This window comes from Dipteris shenzhenensis, chromosome 2 (genome assembly GCF_047967505.1).
Source record: "Dipteris shenzhenensis isolate YYH24624 ecotype China chromosome 2, Dip_SZ_1.0, whole genome shotgun sequence".
Taxonomy (NCBI): Eukaryota; Viridiplantae; Streptophyta; class Polypodiopsida; order Gleicheniales; family Dipteridaceae; genus Dipteris; species Dipteris shenzhenensis.
This window is the reverse complement of record NC_141597.1, coordinates 61,914,060-61,937,223: the sequence shown is the minus strand read 5'-3', so window position 1 is coordinate 61,937,223 and position 23,164 is coordinate 61,914,060. Positions and strand designations below refer to the sequence as shown.

The 23,164-nt window shown below is 42.7% G+C and overlaps 1 protein-coding gene across 3 annotated transcripts; it reads right to left on the bottom strand.

The window, feature by feature from the left end:
• Positions 1–1,558: 1,558 nt before the first annotated feature.
• LOC147905114 (uncharacterized) lies at positions 1,559–9,346 on the bottom strand. Of its 3 annotated transcripts, none has more exons than XR_015542704.1 (3): positions 5,513–9,346; positions 3,532–5,302; positions 1,560–3,383 (listed from the first exon to the last, which is right to left on the bottom strand). XR_015542704.1 is itself a non-coding variant. In XM_087390230.1 (2 exons), exon 1 carries the CDS (start codon positions 9,206–9,208, stop codon positions 5,516–5,518), a length of 3,693 nt encoding a protein of 1,230 aa, XP_087246356.1. In that variant the 5' UTR covers positions 9,209–9,346; the 3' UTR covers positions 1,559–5,302; positions 5,513–5,515. The 3 variants fall into 3 exon arrangements, 1 of the variants encoding a protein (XP_087246356.1); XR_015542705.1 differs by having other exon boundaries at positions 1,563–2,383; positions 3,219–5,302; XM_087390230.1 differs by having other exon boundaries at positions 1,559–5,302.
• Between the last annotated feature and the right edge of the window lie 13,818 nt (positions 9,347–23,164).

Here is a 23,164-nt window from a genome sequence, read left to right as displayed (position 1 = left end):
GGGTACTCCTGATGTCCACACTTTTGCCATCAATGTAACCTCTCAACTTGAGTATCTCAACACTTTTAGCTCCTATCATTGAATAGAGCTCCAACTGAGCGTCCCAATGTTGCTCCTCCTCATATACTAGAGTATATACCCTCAACACCATTCGTTGCATGGCATGGAATAACATCATGATGCTCAACAAGTGCAACTCTAAAAACATGACACGAAATGGCAAAATTTGGCTAGCACACTAATGCCTAAAGAGGGAAGGAATGTTTGCTTAAGCTAAGGCATCATGGCCTCATAGGGATCAATTGACATTTCCCCTTTAGTGGACCAAAAATTGTAATTAATGTGTATTGTGCCTCATGTAGATAGCTCACTCGGTTTAATATCAAGGTCGTCACTGAGGATAAAGGTGGCGTGCAACCAATCATAGAGAAGGGCACATATGGGTGGAATCACATGAAGTTGATGGTGTGTACTCTTCCAATATGGATGTCCATACATGAATTCTAAATTTTATTTTAATTTTACTTATGTGATGCAATAAAGAGGCTATGAATTTAATTTAATATGCGTATAATACAAAAGGAAACGAGAAATTATGCATATTAATTACGAGTTTTCAATTCAATTTTTGAATTTTGAGTTTTATTTGTAAAAATATGTATTTTTGAAAGTTAGATATTTGCCCTATATAAAGAAATTGGGTCTTGTTTTCATGACATTGTTTTGAACTCTCTCCACTACCCCACTTCCCCCTAATCCCCATCCTACCCTCGTTCCGTAACCCTCCGCCACCCACTCTACCCTACCCTTGGTCTCTCACCCTCTCCCATCCTACCCTTGCTCCCTAACCCTCCCTTTAAGGGGGGAAATGGGAACTATATAGTCCTCTTTAGCTCTCTTAAACCCCCCTACTTGCCAGAGTTCATGGTAGAATCAGCTCATTGAACTGATATTGAGGCAACCAGGAAGGGGTTTTGACAGGAATCAAAAGCAAATGTCCGAATGAAACAAACTTTGGCTAACTACTCCAATCCTCCTCAAATCCTCCTCAGCAAAGCTGTGTAAGATAGCAAAGTAGGAAGGATGCTCCAAATTTCACACAGATGCAACTTAAAATGAAGGTGATCCAAAGAAATTTAGAGCGCTATGGAAAATGTCTAGAGCTTTGTAGCACTGGCCATATCAAAGCAATGAAATCAACAGCCAAGATTCCACATATTTATTGTCAACTAATACAGAAAATTGCATCTCAGAATATAATGAGAGAGTTAATAAGACCTCGTGGAAATCTCCATGGAAATACAAGAGCCATCATGTACCTGACAGCAACAGAACAAGTGGATCTACGTGGCAAACTCTTGCCTTGCAAGAATCCTTATTGTAAAATATAGCAACAGTTCAACAGTATGTATCTTTTGAATGTGTGTAGGATGCCTTGGGCTAGAGGCAAACAGCCTTTATATATTTCATGGACTACATTAGCCAGCAATGTTTATGGGATTAATAATCTACCAATACCACGTTCATCTACCAATACCACGTTCAAGCTGTCCAATGCCCACTATCAACCTTCCTAAAAGTTGCTACTCTCTTTCACGATCTAGGATAAACTGCAGATCATCAAGTTTCTGTTGTAGGCCTCCTGAGCAAGATTCCGTTATTTTAAGTAACTTCCTCAAAAGTTTCTCCCTGCTCATCCAAAACACAATCTGTCTGCTCCAATGAGTAACCGTTACTTGCTCAGTGCCTGCAAACTGAAGGTGCTGCAGCAGCTATCCATAAAGTGAAAGTATGGAGAGTTACTGCCTTGCTATTTGTTCCCGTGGATCCTGTATCCCTCCAGCTGTGATTTGACTCCCAGTAGCTATTCTACTTATTTCCTCACTGCATCAATGTCTACAGATCTGTAGCGCATTATTACAAGATTCATTGTCACCACTACTGTCTAGCGGTCTTTTTCATTGGAAGTCAACTTCTATGATGTTTTGGAGGATCCACGAACACTATATGGTCCTACTTACTCGGCAAGCTCTTGGCTGTCAGAATCCTTATTGTAATTATAGAAACACTTACACAGAGTCTACCAATACTACGTTCAAGCTATACAATGCCCAATACCATCCTACCTAAAAGTTGCTGCTCTCTTTCACCATCTAGAATAAAATTGCAGATCATCTAGTTGCTGTTCTAGGCCTCCTGAGCAAGGTTCCATTTTTAAAATAACTTCTTCGGAGTTCCTCCCTGCTCATCCAAATTGCAATCTGTCTGCTCCAATATGTAGCCCTTGACTTTATCGCTGCAGAAATTGTCCATAAATTGAAAGCGTGGAGAGTTATTGCCTCAGCACCTGCCTGGAAAAACAAATCCTGATTGCAATTTGCTCCTGTGCATGACAACCAGTAGCTAAGTTCTACTTCTTTCCTCACTGCATTGCTGTCTACAGATCAGTACCATGTTATAACAAGATTCATTATCCCCACTACTATCTAGGCTTCTTTTATGTTAGAAGCCCACTTTTATGATGTTTTGGAGGATCCACCGACTGTTTGGGAATACCTATTGTCAAACACTCCACAGATGTTAGGGTCTTAGAATTCTGTCCAAGGATCATAAATCCTGTATCTTTAGAACAAAGTTGGAAATGTCCTTTATCCTTTCTAGTGAGAGGACAAAACTTCATTCCACCCACCAGTCTCACGTATTTGTTGGTGTCATTTCAGCTTTTGTGATGCTGAGATATGGAAAATCTCTGTGAAATTGTACAGAAAGAATTTATCTTCTGCAGTCATAATAAATCTTAAGATTTTTGGTGAAATGTGTTGAGATCACGATTGGAATCACTGTGATTGATTGGGCTTTTACAGTAATGTACACGACTCACACAACAATACTCGAGCTAGCAAGGAATGGGTGAAGAAAATATTTTGAGGTAAATAAGTGCGTAAAGCAATGACAAGAACATCACAATAAGCTCCACTTCCCAAAATTATAAGCATGCAAGCTTGCATTACCACCTATCCTAAGCAATCGAGTAAAAATCAGGAAGAGAGACTTTGAGAAGCTGGTAGGGATAAGTTTCTGTTTCCATCATCACCCTCACTTCCACCAACCAAAAAGGGAAATTCTGCATGCATGCAAACAGATCAACCGACTTATAAATTAACGACACAACTATCAAGAAGCAGAGTGAGCTTTCCCTATCAGCATGTGTAGCTCACTTGATTGTTTCCTGAGGTTCGTATTCCGTTATTCCCACACTCTGGTAATGTTCAAAAGAGAGGATACAAAAATTGTTTTGCACAAGAAGAGATAAGACTAGCTGTTCAGTGAACAGGTAATCCACTGCGAGTACTGAGACATTCCTTATACCAAATGCTGCAAAACTGTGCCCACTAACCCATCAGAAAGCACCAACATCCACAAGATACAGGTAAGTTGAGGGACTGACCCAACAAGAATCCAACTACGGAACAATACAAAAATGAATCCCACCTTCATGAACATCATATCTAGAAGTTTCGGAAGATTCACCAGGACATGAAAAAACCTGCTGTTCGTACAACTGTTTGGAAATTGGCAACATAGTAACGCATCTGCCAAACAAAGACAGCAGGATTACCCTGCAAATACAAAGCTTCCGCTTTTTGTCACCTATAAAGCAGGCAACTATGATTACAGACCCATACGACCAGACAGTCAAAACAAACTTAAACCACCCAAGGGACATACCTTTAAACAGAAACATGATTTGGATGACTGGCTAGCCTTACAAATGGGCTGGTTTTTTAGTAGCTGAAGATATTCCTGAATTGCATTCAACCTATGCAGCAGACGTTAAGACCCACACCCCCCTCCAAACAAAGCAATCCACCATGAAAATGTGTTTTCTTTAGTGTGTTACTAGATTCACTAAGCATGCAATTTTGGAACGATATGGAATCATTCATGGGTAAAACCATGCATAGTTGGATGGCAGGAAGCACAGATTTCGCCACATAAACAAACTAGATCTTAGTTGCAATTGAAGGCTAGGACTTGTTCCAAAGCAGCTCAAATCAATGTGAGTTCCCATTCATGATTGAAAAGAAATACAGGTTCCGAAGTACCAAGAGACACGGTGGTACCATATCATACACTCTTAATTCTATCGCATTTTAAGTGATGGACATTAGATTTGCATCTATAGGGACAAGCCCAACACAACTGACTCATTTTACAGCTTAAGGAGCATAATTGAATCATGGCCAAAAGCCGAACAAGATGTGCAACCACCTCCATAAAAGTGATTGCATGTCAATACAATCTGATATCACATGATTCTGCAATTCTACCTTCATTAGCACGGATTCACCGGAATATTCTTCCCATTGAAACACTAAATCGTTTCATCCAAGTATGTGATACAAAACTCACTTACAGGCAGCATAATCAGAGCTTTTCACTTCTTTTTTTACCAGCTAACAATTTCGACCAAAATAAGCAGCCATTAGACGTGAGAAAACACTAAACTATCCCTCAAACTAACAGAAAACAAAGAAAAAGGTGGGGAAACCCCCTTAAAACATAGGTAGCCATTTCCACTACAACTTCTGCCATTATAAATTCCATGACGTTACTCACAGCAGATCTATGCAGAGTACGACAGCTCTGGAGCACCACCATTCTGCTCTAAGCCCCATAACTGCTGAATAAAAGGCACAATGACTATTGCTAGAAACGAGTACCCATCAAAATCATTGCAGGGTAACTAAACAAATCGCTTGCGAAAATGTTTCAAAACATTAAGATTTCTTTACAATTCCCATCTATAAGTTAAGCATACAACAAATTATACAGCACATTTGAGGGTGAGGGTTCTGAGAGCCACTTGTACCAACCAAAATCTACCATACATCTGTTAACAAGACAGTGTCAAAGCTACAAGGATGAAATAACCCAAACAATGTTCAATAGGTGAATACAACTCCACTTAGAAACCTTTATCTGAGAAAAGTCCCTCCTTGGGCACCTTGGTATCTAGCCTTAAAACATTAGCAGTTCAAGGGTCAGTACTGTTATGCTCAAATCTTGACAATAACCTACCAGATGTGAGAAATCCTACATAATAAACCAAATCCTGAGCATGTCAGATAAGTCCCATCACAATACAAAATGAAGATCTACAATTAGAAGGATAAGACAATGTCCCAGTGCTTTCCGTGTCCACAGTCTCAGCACTGTCAGAAAAAGAGTTAAAGAGCACATCTCAAGTCAGCAAATCTATAAAAGGGTCAGAGGAGAACTGCTGCCACAAGCCCTTAACCTGCCAGTCCATTTAAGAACACATTCCACATGTTAGATCACTGCAGTAACAGAGTCCGGACAATAATGTATGATAAATCGTATATGTGATCTGATCCTGTTAGTAACCCATTAAATAACCTATCCATTTCCTCCAAATGAAAAGAAGCAGACGCATTCAAGTCAGTCACTCTTAAAGCTCCCAACCTGAACGAGTGAATAGGAGTCATACCTGTCAGCGCCCCATCTCTGACATGAATCTCTCATATTCAGACTCCACACCATCGCCCTGTTGCACATTAGATGGAGTCGATGCAGCAGGAGTATTATTAACACCCATTGCCCATGGAGGTGGCACACCTCCCCCAGCTGGAGGCGGACCTAATGAGCCAGAGCTGGCAGAAGGAGGTGGAGCCCCATAGAAACCAGAGTATTGGGGGAATGGAGCGAATGCAGGGGGACCACCCTGTGGAATTCCACCAGGAGGAACTCCACTTGGCCTTGACATAGCACTTGTAGAACCTGTGGGAGGACCTCCAGACATTCCAGGACCTTGTGGACCTGGGAGAGGTGAAGGTCCTCCAGGAAGCCCATTTGGTGGGCCCTGCAGTGGCATCCCTGGTACACCTTGAGGCGGACCGGAGGGAGGTGGTCTCTGCCCCACAGAACCAGCATACGGACCTCCATAAGGTTGGAAGGGCCCAAGTCCTGGAGGGGGCCCTTGCATGGGACCTGCCATCGGAGGGCCACCTCCATACGAGTTAGACGGTGGACCATAAGGATTATAGGGAGGCAACTGATGTGTGCCCCAAGGAGGGGGTGGGCCCACATGACTCGCATGCATAACGGTACCAGGAGGTACTCCAGGCGGAGTTTGCTGTTGCTGCTGTTGTTGCTGCTGCTGCTGCTGCTGATGCTGGGGTTGCTGCTGAGGATAACCCATGGGATCCATTCCAGGTGGAGGCAGACCACCAGAACCAACTGGAGGCGGTGGTCTCCCTGCAACTCTTACTGCCAGAATCTTTCCATCCAACCTATAACCATTCATGTGCACCACAGCTTGTGCTGCAGCAGCAGCATCGGAAAACTTTACAAACCCATAACCTTTGCTCAAACCAGTCATGCGATCTTTAATAAGCTTTGCATCATCTATCTTGCCGAAATGGGAAAACAATCTTATCAGGCCCTCATCATCTACCGACTGTGGTAGATAACCCACATAAAGATTGGAATCATCACTGTCCTTGCTAAACCTTGTGTTCAATCCATGTGGCGGGAATGTACCTTGCGGTTGTCCAACAGGAGGACCAAAACCCCCCCCTGAGAATCCACCGCCAGTTCCTGGGGCACCTAATGCACCCCCAACAGTACCAGCTGTTCCTGCACCTCCACCATTGGCACCACCTGACCATGGTGGATTAACACCTTGAGGCCCTGGCAAAGCCAAAGTTGGACCCATCTGGCGACCTGTACCAACATCCCCTGCACCTGGCCTGCTACCGGAATCCTGCCCTCCACCCAGTTCAGCTAAGAAATTCTTGTATTCATCATCCATATTATTCATGCTAGGACCCTTCACTGGGCAGTCAATGGTGGGATGGCCACCATCTCCGCAAATTCTACATACCACATCACTTTTGAAAGTAGAATGGCGAGCAGGGCATGCATATTGACGATGCCCAGGTTCCCCACAAAGGCGACAAAACTCGTCATCTCGGATAGTGCCATTGAGTGCAGCAAGCTCCCGTAACTGTGCCCTCTTATGCTCATTCCGTCCTTCCTCAACAGGTACAAGAAGCTTCTCCACCATGCCTGCGGCCTCCTCTAAAGCTTCTGCATTATCTGCTTCAACCAAGACGTGCAAGTCCTCATTTTCACCAGGATCAGGCTTCATATCCCTCTTTTGCTGTAACCGGCCTTCCTTGACAGAACCCTTCCCCCTTATCACAATTTTGGCCCCCGTCTCTCTCTCCATCCTTTTCTGTGTATTGCCGCGTGGACCAATAATTAATCCGATAAAATTGTACCCTGGATAATCCTTTACAGGTATAAAAAGTTTTTTGTAAAGCTTTGGAGGTCTATAATCAGCAGGGGGCTTGAATGCCGGATTCCGTTTAATCAGCTCAGAAATGATCTCTTGCCTCTCTCGAGTAAGCCTCTCTCTAGCCCTATATTCCCTTGTGTTAATTCTAATTCCCATATTATCATAGATAGGTTCTGGAGAAGGGGACCTGGTTCCGTCAGGCCTGTCCTCTAGGACCTGTCCAGTTTGAAGCCTTCTGTTGATGTCCAAGAGTTTGATATTCAGAGCCTGAAGCTCAGGATCTAGATCTACACCTCCTGTCAGCTCCCTCACAAAATCCGGCAACTGAATTTGAAGAGGCTTCGGCTCCTCTGCAGCCCACCGTGATCTCCTTCTTTTGCCTCCTGATGCTGCGCTGTCTTGAGTGTCTCCCTCCCCATCTGTTTGAGGCTCCCATCTGCTACGCCTCTTTCTCCCAGTACTGGCTTCCCCCGCTGAACCACTCGGTTGGTTGTCAAGCTGACTAGAACCCTCTCCGCGGTCCTCATCTCGGGGAACCGGGGTCGAAGGCCGCTCCTTGCGATAATCGTCCACAACTTTCGCAGTGCCACCATGACTACCATCCACTCCGTTGAAGCTGCTTCCCACCTCTTCATATCGTACAGCATCTCTCTCCCCTTGATCCGGCACATCGCTTATCCATCCTCCAACACCTGCTCTTTCTTCCTTGTTCTCCAAGTGTTCCTGCTGCCCTCCATCAGAGATCCAACCTCCGATCCCTTCACGCTCTGCAGTAGCATCGACATCCACGTCGACAGCTGAGGGAACCATTGCACCTCCGTTCGAATCTGGAGCATATTGCCTGTCTAATTCATCTTTCTGCAGGTCGTAAAGCCCGGCTTGATCCTTCTTATCCCCGTCCTCCGCGGGGGGATCGTTACCAGACCAGACCATTTGCTGTGGTTTTAGCGACCCAGAGGCCGGCTCTTGCTGATAGGTTTGTTCGGCATGATGTCCATAATCAGCGTGCTGCACTTCCGCTTCCGCCTCGTTACCCCCGTCTAGCAGCACTCTAGCTTGATCATCATTAATCCCATCTTCTGCGGTGGTAGGGTTTACTGCATTAGCGGCCGTCTGTTGTTGTTGAGATCGTTCGGTAGCAGAATGATATTCACCGTAAGAAGAATACTCAGCCAAGTGCTCCTGTTTCACCTCATCCCTCTCCTCTTCGGCAGTTTTATCGGGGCCGGGCCAGGCCGTGTATTGAATCTGTAGCGAATCAGAAGCCGTCTCCTGCTGATGACATTGGTCGGAAGCAATTGCAGTAGATTGATACCCACCGTAGGGATCATCGAATCGTTGCTGACGATGCTCCCCTATTTGATCCTCACTTTTCCCGACTCGATCCCCATCTTGGCTGGAGAACTCGTTACCAGGCGTGGCACTATTCTCTGGCTTTGGGGAATCAAAGACTGTTTGTTGCAGATGACGCTGGTCGGTGGCAGAGGAATAATACTCGCTGTATGTAGAGTAATGAGGCACTTGCTGTTGCAAAGGCGCTTCGGCTTGGTGCTCATTACCCCCGTCTTGCTCATTGGCCTGTAATTCACTAGGCCATGTCAAAGGCTGTGACGATAGCGAATCAGGGGCCTTACGTTGTTGATCGGGGGCAGAGACAGTAGCAGGGGGAGACGAAGCATACTCAGTAAAATGCTGCTTTTGCTGCTCCTGCTCCTGCGAGAAGTCCGAAGGCGAGCCCAAGGATTCGTCAGGAGGGAGGGGAGCTTCCAAATCCAGCATAGGCTTCACCTGGTCGAAGGGTGCCGAATAGAGCGTTTCAACAGCAGGGACGCGAGCTTCCAAAAGCAGCAAGGGCTGCTCGAGCTTCTGTTGCTCCTCCTCCATGATGGAAGGTCTGTAGAATCAACAACACAAGCCCAATATGCCAAGAAAACCTGGTGGAAGAGAAGATATGGCTATGGAGAAAAGCTAGGGTTTTGGCTATGGCGGTGAGCAATGGAGGAGGTCATGCCCAAGGACCTCTAACCTAACCCGGACTGGGTACTTGTAACCCTTGGATCCGAGAGTTTACACTTCATGCACGAGTAAAACGGAGATTTACAAATCCTATAGGGAAGCTTCATATCATGTCATCCACGTCCATTCATTGGAAGAATTGCCTCCAAGATGGGTCATTCCAAAGTCATCCCGAGCTCAAAACTTGCTAATAGTGATGAAATGTTAGCTTTTGTTTGTTCTAAGGACGATCTCCATTCTAAAATTAATTTAATGAACCACAAGGAAACATTGAGCATAGGGGAAACACAAAAAAGATCAAAAGATCGTTGTGAGTAAAAGATACGCTCAATAAATGTAAAGAAAACTCACTTGAAGGGGGACAGACGAAAGAAAAATATGTGCTTCATGTGTAATAAATCAAACCACATCTAACTTTGATATGCTTTGTGAATCGCTCATAAACTCGTTCAAAAGATCAGAAGCATGTGTAATTGACGAAACTAGATTTGCGGCGGCAAGCATGTAACGACTAACTCAAAACTGAATCTAAATCCTAGCATATTTATCAAATTTTTAAAAGGAAAAAGAGAATGAGTAAAAATGTGGAGATGAGACACGACACAAGGTCCGTTAGGACCCGATCCTCCCTGCAAATGTTAGGGGTGGTGACTTATTATTGATTTGTCCATATTGCTTGTGTTTTGGGAGTTGAAGCCCAACAAATACATGAATAAGGTGATGCTCATAAGAGCTAATAAGTGATCTTCATTGCAGTCTATACAATATTGTCACATGGGCTACAATCATGTGAAAGAAGGCGTTGATATTGTTCGATGTTGCATCTATCTTTGCTTTTCTTGCTCCCTTGCATCAAATACATACATCAAACGAGAGGAATATTATAAGAATTCAGATTGAAAACAACCAATTTTGAATGGATTAGAAATTGAAAATATTTGTATGATAATATATAATATATAATTAGTATAACCACACATAGTGTGGGCAGAGAGGCGGCGTGCTTCCTTCCCCAAAGAATTATAATTCGAGGGAACGGGCCCTTCCTTGTGCATCGAGAATATAAACGCTGAGAATAAGCCTCCTGAATGGATAAGATATTGACATATTACCTAGATGTCACTAGTCGTAATCATATTCCTGCATATTGGTCGTAAAGCCCACATCTTTCTAATGGCTCCCATGTTAACCTGCACCCACAAATAGAAAATGAGTAAAGCACATGAGGGTGCTAAAATTCCAATTTGACAAAGGACTTGTAAAACCTAGCTTTTATCAATACTTCAGATATAAATTAGTAGGTGGATCATTGGATTCAAAGGAGGATAGGGACTAGCCATGCCCAATTAATCTATAAAATTTCACTCAGATTCCAGCGTCCAAATTGCTTGTTGAGTTGCCTATTCACATACCAATTAATGCAAATTAACTACATTCCCATATTTTTTTTGAGAGATTCTAAACACCTTGGCTTGATCTGTAAGAGAGTACGTGGAAATTCTATCCGCCAATAACATTGTGAATCCCTTCAAGTGCATAATTTGCATGTCAAGAATAATTTGGTTATCTCGACCCTCATGAAGCCACGTGTCACAAAAGGAGAAAGCATTGCATGCTCTTCAAAACACGTTCTTGACAAGCACACTATGCACCTCAATATGCTCTCTTCCCAACAATTCCTTAGCACTCTTGTACACCACATGAAGGTCTATACCATGGCAAAAAAGGGAAAGAGGGCTGTTGGCATGGCATAAAAGTAGCATTGAGTTTCCAAAACCAATGAAGATCTATCCAACATTCAAGCACACCACCGAGTGACACACCATTCACTAGAACTTGGCTAGAATTAAGGCAAGTCTGTGTAGAATTCAACATCAATCTAATAGAAATGAATGCCCCATAGTTGAGCAAGAAGTCATTCAACTAAAGAATTAATAAAGTAGAGGAGACGGAATTGAAGTCTCCAAGTGGAATAGTTAGTCGTGGCAAAAAGATATTGCATCCAGATCTGTCTTCATTGTGTACAAAAAGATAAAAAGTTTTTTGGGTGAGGACTTCATGAGGCATTTTGTGAAATCGCACAAGTAACTACGTCATTTAATTGATGAAAAAAATCTTCCAAATTTTCTATGCACGAGTGCATGTAGATGACTCCATGCATCTCCCACATCATCCATAAGTTAGTTCTTTTTTAAAATTTTAAAACACCAAAAGTTAGTTCTAAAAGTACTTATACTTGTATTTTTGGAGTAATTTTTGCAAATAACTCTAAGCAAACTCACTAGCTCATGGAAAATTTCATAAGCTGCAGAGGACGAGCAAATCAAAGAGTCACCTCAAGCATTTCACAAGCTTTATGTGAGCATCAACCTTCATGATATCAGTAAATTAAACTCAGCTGATGATAGCTTTTCTCTCTTCTTCTTAGAAGCTTATGTAGCCAACAATGAGCACATAATAATCCGCAAACATCGTTAGGGAAGGATGAAAAAGAGGAAACATGCTAAAGAGTGCCATGGCCTGTTACATGAGGTGCAAACTCTAGTTTGGAAGGGCTTACCTAGAAGGTGAGAGCATATACCGTAAGCAAATGCCCGACATTCACTCTAAGGTTTGGATTAAGGATTAGTCCTAGCAATTTTGGTGTGATTATTTTGTTTACCTCGCTAGCTTGGTCAATTTGAACTATCAGACACAACGTAGGTCAACTCTACTTCAATCCATTTGTAGAGATGATGAATTGTTGCTCCCAGCACATCAGCAGGGGAAGACGAGGCTTTACGTATATTTGGAGCTAAGTGAGGACTCAATCGCGAAAACTATGATGATGTCTTGGCTCGATTAGTTCGTGATACCCAAAGTGGCTTCGGAGCCCAGAATGGTGGGTGCCATCATAAAGAAGGCAAATAAAGTGGCTGTTTTGCCAGAATTTTCCATTACCTGTTGGGCTACGAAATCTCCTACAGAGAGTTTGTAAAGCTGAGTTGCGAGGGAAACAACCAGCCCACTGCTCGTCGCTTGGGAAGATGAGTACTGAACCCGTTCTTTGCACAGGCAAAGATGCATGACCATCCTCAACCACTCCCCATCTGAAGGTGGATCTTTGATTCTTAAATTTTGGCTAAGTCTTAACCCATGGCTCTGAGACCTTCCATCTCCTCTTTTCATTCCATTAACCTTCCATCTCCTCCTTCCTCCCAAAGGTGACCTTCCATCTCCTTCATTCCATGACCTTCTATCTCCTCCTTGCCCCTAAAGGTGCCTCGTCTTTCCACCTCCTCCCCAAAGCCCGCCTCTTGTCTTTTCACCTCCTCCCGCCTCCAAGCCTCCATCCAAGTGCTCCTTCTTTATGACATGTGGTAGGCTCTTCTCGTCCAAGCTGCCAAGTGTCCTCTCCTTTTTTTTTTGGGTGTCCGTGGTTAATAGGTTAAAGATACATGAGTCGTGTGGGCATCTATGATTCTATACATTGCCCTCATCAAAGAAAAAATGATCAGTTCTCCTATATGATATATTGCAACGACAACTGTGAGTGGTGATCAAAGAGAGCTCTTTCTCTAGCAAAATCCTACAAACTTGCGGTACATCACAGATTGACACACTTGAAGTGTTGTATATCCATTAAGGTCTAGAGGAAAGGGGCGGAGAGGCTTGGGCATCTACGATTCTATTCATTGCCCTCATCATCACAGGCCCAGAATTGGAAAACTGCCCAGAAACCAAAGCGTCTTCTCAATCTCCAAAGTCCTCTCATCAGATCGCTACCACTCCAATCGCCTTCCTCTCCTCGTTCTGCAACATTGGACATTGCAAAGAGCCCCCTCTCTAGCCCTAGTAAGAAAAAACACAACGAATTCAAATTTAAGTGCTTGAAACAAACGAAGTAAGAGAGTCCTTCCCCTCTGACCAGTTCCCCTCTTGCACTTGAGCGACTGCTTGCTGCCAGAGATTAGCCCTTCTTCACTTTCAATTCACCTGCTCCTTCCATCCAGAGCAGCTTCGCAAAGATCCCTGCCAACAACAGATGCTTGTGGAGCGTGAACCTGTCCTATCTTTCTTCTTTGGCTTTTTGTTTTCTTTCCATAGGAATCTCTTGTTTAGAGCAATGATTGCCTTGTTTTGTAGTCAATTATGAACATGCGGTTTTGTGAGAAGCGTTTTGAGGTGCTTAGAATCCTCAAAAAACGGCCCTAGAAGTTCTTTATCAGACAATTGATGGCCTTCATCTGCTCGAACTTTTTGAAATGGGGCCAGACCCCTTTTTATGAGTTTGAATGCTGCTTGTCTCATAGAAGAAGCATTGACAAGCACTTTCTTCTCTAAAATTGATGAGACATGTGCAGGAGACGTCAGAGATGATTGGGCTCTAGACGTGGTTGAACTTGATGCTAATGAGGGACATACAAATCTAGGTGTTTCACCTGCTTTGAATAGCGGCTAAGAATTGTTCGCTATGGGAATTGGAGTGCAAATGAGGCAACAATAGTGTGTGACAGAACGTGACTTAGGAAGATAGTGGGTGTTGACTTGAATGCTAGGTTTGAGGTTCAAGAAGCTTTTACCAGGAGCTGGAGTTATTTCAAGCGAGAAGTACTTCGTGTGGTCAAAAGTTCTCATAGTTTTGGTGAAAAGCATAGAGAGTGCTTTTGTACTTGCATCATAAATTAAAATAAAATTAAACAAATTCACACCATTAGATTTGTGTAAATCAACGTCCACTATTGTGACAAGTGGCTCGAGGATAGCTCAAAAAACACAAACTTCTCCCTAGGCTGCCTGTCGTAAAGATATATTTAGTTGACCTTCATTTTTCGAATGGAGTCCATGGAATGCCAAACAAATATAGAAGCACCCTTTTTTTTAAAAAGTAAAAGAGTCGGATTTTATTACTTAGGAGAAAACAAAATTGTGGCTAGCTACAAGGGCCACAGCCAACACCAACCTGGCAATCCTCCACTCACCTTATTTACAAAACCAGACTCAACTCAGACAAACATGCACCCATGAAGGGCTCTCTCCTACTACCAGCTTACCCATATCAACCAAAATAGTTATGGCCAACCCAACCATGGCACTCTCCCTTTACAAAATCCTAATCCCCCAAACAACCAGTAAGCCAACAACCCAAACAAACTATCATCAAGCTGCCAGTAAGCCAGCAACCCAAACAAACCATCATCAAGCTGCCAACGTAGACGGCAATCCTTCCGTGTCACCCAACAACATCAATTGCCAATTAGATCACACACAAAATCTTCACATCAACCCCACCTTTCTAACTATGATAGCAATATGCAACCAGAGACTCCTTGACACAAAGCCCATCCCATATGTATAGCATCCTCAATCCATCTCCCACAGAGTGGACAATATGGTAACACCTTCACCCACTTTCCCATTGCTACAAGTCAACAAATCTTTGCTTCCACCATCTATCTGATCATCTCAGTTCCCATTTGCATTGGGTCCCCTTCAGGGGCAAGGGCCATATCGACATGCCATTGGACATATGTGGCATGTCTATATGGCCCAGGGGACCTTTCATTTTTAAATAACTTAATTTATGTTCTTAGCATGCCATCGGGCAGGTTTAAAACTAGCCCCGTGGTTGGAACAGCCCTAGCAATGTGTAGATCTGCCCTGGCTAGAGCTTCTCCTTCCAAAGTAATGGCCCAACCCCACCATATGCCTTCTAGGAGGCTAGAATCCCCCCTAAGTCGTTTTCTACCCTTCCATCTCATTAGTGGTTTGCAAGCCTTCCACGCCTCCACTATCCCAACCACCAAGTCAAAGCCTAAAATTTTAAAGGGGAACCAGGAACAGAGTTTATCATACCACAACATACCTTTCCAAAACCCAACTCCCTTCCCTTTCAGCCTCTCTATAAACCACTTGCAGCAATGCAGCCACAGGATATTCCACTCAAACATCCTCAGCAACCCTTTCCCAATTAAGGCTATATTCCTCACATCCACATTTGGGACTTCCAAACCCCCAGTAGCCTTAGGAATTTTCATGGCATCCCATGGAATATAGTGCCCTTTAAGCTGTCTATTCTCCTTAGCCTAGATAAAAGCCCTCAACAGTTTCTCCACCTACCAATGGTTTTTCTTAAACCTCCACAGCGTAGCCAAATACATAGTGGAAGCCACCAACATATGCTTGACTATCAGCACCCTCGCATTCCATCCCATGTGAGGCCCGAAATTAGGCCTTAATTTTATCCTTGAACCAATCAAACCTTTGTCTTAATGTTACTCCCATCCCAAGGGGCGTGCCCAAGTATCTAACTACCACACCTCTGTCAATCCATTTCATCCCAAGCCAACCAGGCCTCACCATAGAATCCATTCTAAGCCCAAATGTTTTCGGCCTTCTGTATACCGACCCTAAGGGATTACAAAATGCCACAAAACTTTTGAACACTCCCCAGATCCTCCTCTGTTATAGAAATCATATCATATACGAATAGCTACATGCAAAACTACTCTCTTGAAGGTAGAACCAAACCCCTGATCGACCCATCAACTAGCCCCTTCTTTATCATATTGATTAGGGGCACCATACAAATGGCAAACAATAGTGGTGCCAAGGGGCCTCCTTATCTCATAGAAACTGCCCCACAACTCCTTATCTCATAGAAACTGCCCCACAACTCCACCATTAACAGCTGAGGCATTGGCAAATAGTGCATTCACCATCCTGTAAACCCATTAAACCGCCAGCATAAAGTCCATCTCACTCTATTATACACGATCAAAATCAAAGCTAAGCATTACACACTTGCACCCAATAGTTGCCGCATAGTCTAAATCGGATGAAACATTCAGAATGTTTTCATAAATATCTTTTGCCTTAATTAACCCATTTTGCTCCCTGTCCACCACCTTCATGCATATATCCCTTATGCTGCTTGGCAATCAACTTATAGGACATATTAAGCATGGAAATTGGCCTCTAGTCTTGAACCTTAAGCCTATTTTGTCTTTTCAGAAAGAGTTTGATTAAACCCACATTGACATCTTTAGAAAATTGTCCTCTTGCCGTAGCCTCATTTTCCATTTCAATGAAATCACCCTTTAGAACATCCCAAAAGGCCATATAAAATTTCGTTGTTAGACCATCCGGTCTAGGCACCTTATCCTCCTCAAGGGACTTCAAGACCTCCCAAAAATATTTCCCGGAGAAGAGTTCTCACTGACAATCAGACACTCTAGCTTGTAGATCACCCAACATCTCATTCACATAGTCTTGCCACTCCCTACTCACCTCCCCCGAAGTCCCAACAATATTAGCTAGATCCTTCTTAAACACATTAGCAATATGCCAGAATTTAGTCACCAAGTTCCCTTGTTGATCCTCCACTCGATCAATGGCCTCCAAATGTTTCTGCTTCATAGCCTGAAAGAAGAACTTCAAAGGGAAATACCTAAGGGACAACCATGTCAACCTGCTTTGTATTCGAGCCTTTTCCCCTCTCTCCACCAACTCCTCACCCTACATAGCCTCTTCTATTTCCACCAACAATGTGGATACAATAGAATCATTGGGTTCAAATTGAGAGCCTCTCTCAGATTTACTCTACATTCCATTAGCCTTTCATTCAATAGCCTCTTCTCTCTTCTAATTATCACCTCCCACTCTTTTGAAGTCTGAATTGCCACCCTGATAGCTGCATCGCAACTTCTGCATGGGTCCTCCATCCCAGCTAACAATGATCTCCAAACTCTTCAAATTCCATCATAGAAAGATCCCTTCTTCAGCAATTCTTCTCAAATTTGAAGGGGACACCAAAGGACCTACCAACAAACCTAGGAAAAGAGAAGGAACATTTAATGGGAATCTGATCTGACAACCCTGAGTCTAGCAATGTCCAACTCCCATGGGAGCACACAGCCACCACCCTTCCCCCAAAAAATAGAATATATCTGACCTACTATCCTTGTAATCCCTCCCCTTTCTTCTATTACTCCATGTAAACCCACTCATCCCCTCTGGAACCAATTCAATGGCATCCACTAGACCCTTGTTCAGACACAAGTCCTCCCAAGCCTCAAGTTCTTGACCTGACATCCCTCTAGATTCCAATAGTCTATCTTCACTGAACTGTGCCATGTTCTAATCCCCTTCGAACACCAATCTACCCCCTACCATCTTGACACATAGATCACCCAAGCACTTACACCAATCATAAGGATCATTTGAAGCATATATACTCACCCCAACACTTACACCAATCATAGGGATCATTTGAAGCATATATACTCACCACATTCACAAGAAACCTAGTCTCAAACACATACATAGCAATAAATTGACCATCTTCATGTCGAAAATCTCCTTATCAGTCAGATGCTTACGTGTCATAATAGTTACTCCTCCCTTTCCTTGAATAGGTGCATTGATAAACACATCATATCCTAATTGACTCACCGATGAGATAGCCACACTCCATCATCCGAACCATAGAGGAACCATATTTAATTCTTGAAGCAAAATATCATCTGTACCCCACCTTCCGATTGCTACAACACCCCCTTTTGCTTGGTCTTATCACACCACCCTCAAACATTCCAAGAAATCAAAGACATCCCACCTAACCCTCTACTATGCAAACGCTTTGTATGCATCCCACAAGAAGTTAAGCCAATTCTCTTTGCTACGTGCATTCCTTGCCATGTTCTTAATCCTCTTAGACACTCCTTTAGCCAGAAGCTTCTTCTGGTTCCCTTCCTCCATTTGATTCTTGGATACAAGCCTTTCTTCCAACAACCTATTTTTGCTGCACGTGTCCAGAAGTTCTTCCTCTGCAACTTCAACGGCCACCGTACAATCATTAGACTTGTGAGCCTCACAAACCTCCCCAGATTTCTCCACCACCACCTTAGGACACCTTTCTTGTGGTGGATCATGATTCTTATTTTGGATTTCTGCCAACCCCTTTCTTGTGGTGGATCTTGCTTCTTATTTTGGATTTCCGCCAATAGTCTTCCCTTCTTATCCACCGTCTTCCATCCTTCATCATCCATTTCATCACCTCCCATATACATATCAATTCTCTTGTCTCAGGTTTCAAACTTGATGCAACTCGCAATACACGTGAGTTTTTAGCATTTTGAATTGTCGATCTAATAGTGACAGTGATTGCAAGATCCCTTACATTTAGAGGAGACGCCTCACGGTTTGGATGGGCGAGCCATGTATCGGTTGAATATTGCTTTACACATCCAATTTTGGTTTACTAGCTTGCCCATTGTGTGTTAGTTGTTGTCTGCCATTCACCTTTGGAATGCTGATAGAAACTCAATACAAAGAGCTTTGTATATGCTCAAGAATGTTTGGGTGTGTGGATTTGTATGTGTGAGAGGATATATTTATACTATGGTCTATAGCCACTACTGGACACTGATGACATCACGAGGGATGTCATGGTAGCTCATCCATACTATGTATGATGGAGTTTATGGTTTTTAACCTTATGAGTGACTATCATGAGAGTGAACTACACACTGTGTTTGTTTTTAGAGGATGAGTTTGGACATGTTCCTAGAATCATCAAGATATAGCTTTTGTCATATTAACAAACATGCAAATTTTACCTTGTGAAGCTTTCATCCATGTTGTGGCTCGCTGATATTGCGATAAATTATTTCTATCGTAAGTTGTGTGTTGCCCTATTAGCTAGATTATCTGAGCTTTTTCTTTCGCTTAGATGCTCATTTGGGAGATACTAAAATGAAATTGTGTAGTCTTCACAAGCAGTTATAGCTTGAATGAAGAGAATGTGGACTACTTTTTAATCAACTTTCTCCTTTAGTGGAAGCCTTTGTCACGGTTGAGTCTGCCCTTCACCTTTGAAGTGCTTATGACAAAAACTCAATACAAAGTCCTTTGTATAAATGGATGCCCAAGTATGTGTGGGTTTGTGGATTTTTATGTGTGAGAGCATATGTGTAGTTTGACCATTGTTGGTTGTGGATGACGTTAGTGGGGAGGATAACATAGGAGCTAGTTCCTATTATGCATGATGGAGTTTATGATTTTCAACCTTATGAGTGTATCACGAGATTGAAACTGCACTATGTGTTTGTTTTTAGAGGATGAGTTTGGGCATGTTCCTAGATTCATCTAGATATACGCTTTTACCGTATTAGCGGGTATTAGCGGACATGGAAATTTCACCTTGTGAAGTTTTTGTCCATGTGCAGTTCACTGCTGATATTGCAATAAATATCTATCTTAAGTGGTGTGTTGCCCTATTAGATAGATTGTTTAAGCCCTTTTTTTTTTGCTTGGATCTCATTTGGGAGAGACTAAAATGAAATCATATAGTCTTCACAAGCAGTTGTAGCTGGAATGAAGAGAATGTGGACTACTTTTTAATTAGCCTTCTCCTTTAGTGGTAGCCTTTGTCATGGTGGCTGAGTCTGCCCTTCACCTTTGTGCTGACAGAAACTTAGTACGAAGACCTGATGCCCAAATATGTGTGGGTGTGTGGATTTTATGTGTGAGAGAATTCGTTTAGACTATGACCTACAACCATCACTGTTGGTCATGGATGACCTTCGTGGGGATGACATAGGAGCTAGTTCTTGCTATGCACGATGGAGTTTATGGTTTTCAACCTTATGAGCGACTATTATGAGATTGAAACTGCACTATGTGTTGTGTATTTAGAGGATGAGTTTGGGCATGTTCCTAAATTCATCTAGATATATGCTTCTGCCATATTAGCGGATGTGCGAATTTCACCTTATGAAGTTTTTATCCATGTTGCATCTTGCCGATATTGTGATAAATTCTTTCTATCTTAAGTGGTGCATTCTTGAGATGTGGTGCCTTTTCAATGTAGTTTGTTTGCTACCAGCCATCTATCATCCCATCGCCTTTATTGTGCCTGGTTGCTCATTGCTAGGTGTGTGGTGCACCTCTACTATCTTGCCCTTTGTTGGTCCTACTTGGGTTTGCCTCGTGGGTAGATTGTTGTGCTAAACTATGCGCCTTTACTGCATTGCCACATGTGCGGTACACCTTTGTTATTCTACCCTTTATTGGTCCTGTCTGGTTTTGGCTCGTGGGCAGAGACGGTTCTACTGAGCTCCATGTAGTTTGTTGCTAGCTCAATGTGTCACCTTGCAACGCCGCCACCTCAGCTATGGATTTTTATGTAGGGTTTCATCTCTCCCCTCATTGGCTAGGATCACTCTACATGCCTCCTTCTAGTAGCATTAGAACCTACTTTGATACCATCTTGAAGAGTGCTCCTTCTCATTGGGCCATGTGTCATAGTGGGGTCCCAATCCCACTGCCTAGCCACCCACGGGAGGCTCAACCCCCAAAATGATCCAAGATGTGAAGGTCTCCACTCTTATGCTTAACTAATGGGATCTATGAGTCAAGCTCCTCCAACAATCCTACAAATTGAAAGGAACTAAGATATAGATAGTTGAAGAACTTACACAAGCTCAGTTGAAAAATAAGGCAGCTAAATTAATGCTACTAGGAATGATGGAAAATGGATTTAAAGCATTTAAATCCAAGCCAAAAGACTCTTAGTCTTGAACTGAGGTTATGTTTTTTCCAAGCCATAATGTACTTCTTGCACTATCTGGAAGCTGCCATGTGCCCTTCCTAAGCTGATGTACTAGATGATTTTTCTATTGTCCCATAGACCTTTGTCTCCTATGGACATTAATAGTCTCTCTCTCTCTCTCTCTCTCTCTCAGCCCATTCTGCCACCCTCAGCCCAGCTCGCATCCATCTAGCGCCTCGACTTGAGTAGCCCACCCCCTCAGTCATTGCCTAGCCTACTAGGGCTCTCGACCTGTATCCACCTGCCTCGAGATCTACTAGGGCGCCTCCAACCCCCTTGTGTTGCTTTGGAGGGGAATGTGAAGCAGTAAAAAAATTATTCAAAATTTTGAGCTCTTCAATCTTCATCTGTATCTTTAACTAAAGACATTGTTTGAAGTAAGATAATGGTGTTGCAAGGATTCTAACATTGTCCTTGCTATAATTATAAAAATTTTGGCAATATTGAAATGATTTACACACTCTCTGTCCTTGAGCAATTTATCCATTATAGTTTTCATAAGGGTTTCTTGCTCATGCACGCTTATACATGCCCTACTTTCAGTTAAGGTACTAATCTTCTCAGCAATGATGCCGAAATATTGCTACTATTTACATTTGTAAGTTTTGAGGGCTACACATGTGTTTGGTTATTTGTTGTAGCAAAGTGATTATAGTAATAGGATATGGCCTCAGGTCATATTCTCATTAGAGATGTAGGCTCAAGTGCACATAGAAGTTCCTGCATTAGCTTAGGCATAGAAGTGTTGTTGTTCATGGAGCTTGATGGAGGTTTTCACCTCCATCAGGAGTTTTCAGAGTAACAAATAGTTGTAAGATTTAGGAAAAGGTTGCAAGGTTTAAAAAGGGTCTAGGGTTGAGAAAGGGGACAAGTAGTCTTCTTTATAGTCGATATGAAAAATCCTTGAGGTAGCCTTGCATGTACTTGATGAGTTCTTTGAACTCATCCTTGGCTCCCATATATGAAAAGAAGCACCGTGGAAAGCTTGGGTATTCCTCGCTTTTTGACACTTTGAAGCATGAAAAGAATTTTAAGCAGACCTAATTGCACTAGCTAGGTAGCGCCATTTCCATTAATCTTCGCACATGTTTTTCCCATATTCTGTCACTAGCAGCCCCATTTGAATCACGTGACTCCCTTTCGATTCTAAAATTAGATCAATCAATTGGGAGGTGTGGGGGGTTCAACTATAATCATGCTGATCATTGCATTAATTTCTCTTATATTGTTTTGTTATCGCTACCTTGCAAGGGTAGTGCTCTATTGAGAGTTTTGCAAAAAGTGTCCTCCCAATAGTTTTTGAACACCTCATGCCTTGGTTAACTACTTTCTAATCTAGTCTTTCTCTCTCCTTCCCTCTCTCTCTCTCCCTCTCCCAATCAAAACTCTCTCTCTCTCTCTCTCTCTCTCTCTCTCTCTCTCTCTCTCTCTCTCTCTCACCAACACACACACACACTTCCTATTAATTTTTCCCTTACAATTACTTTACATTTTTTCCTTTCCCCCCCCCTTTCCCCTTCTTACACTTACACTCTCATTTCTTTCTCCTAACCCCTTATTAAGCAGACCTAATTGCACTAGCTAGGTAGCGCCATTTCCATTCATCTTTGTTTTTGCCATATTCCATCACTAGTAGCCCGTTTGAATCACGTGACTCCCTTTTTATTCTAAAATCAGATTAGTCAATTGGGAGGTGTGGGGGGTCCAACTATAATCGTGCTGATCATTGCATTAATTTCTCTTATATTGTTTTGTTAGCACTACCTTGCAAGGGTAGTGCTCTATTGAGAGTTTTGCAAAAAAGTGTCCTCCCAATAGTTTTTGGACACCTCATGCCTTGGTTAACTACTTTTTATTCTAGTCTTTCCCTCTCCTTCCCTCTCTCTCTCCCTCTCCCAATCAACTAACTCTCTCTCTCTCTCTCTCTCTCTCTCTCTCTCTCTCTCTCTCTCTCTCTCTCACACACACACACACACACACACACACACACACACACACACTTCCTATTCATTTTTACCTTACAGTTACTTTACATTTTTTCCTTCCCCCCCCCCCTTTCCCCTTCTTACACTTACACTCTGATTTCTTTCTGTCTCCCTAATTCCACCCTTTTTTCCTAATCTTCCCCTAATTTTCCAACCCCTTATTAATTTTTGACTATCTTCCTATTTTCCTTATTTTCCTATCTTTTCTAATTTCTAATTACCCTATTTTCCTATTTTCTTATTTCC

Excerpts from the sequence above, each read along its gene's own strand:
- LOC147905114 (XM_087390230.1), bottom strand. The coding sequence starts at position 9,208 with ATGGAGGAGGAGCAACAGAAGCTCGAGCAGCCCTTGCTGCTTTTGGAA.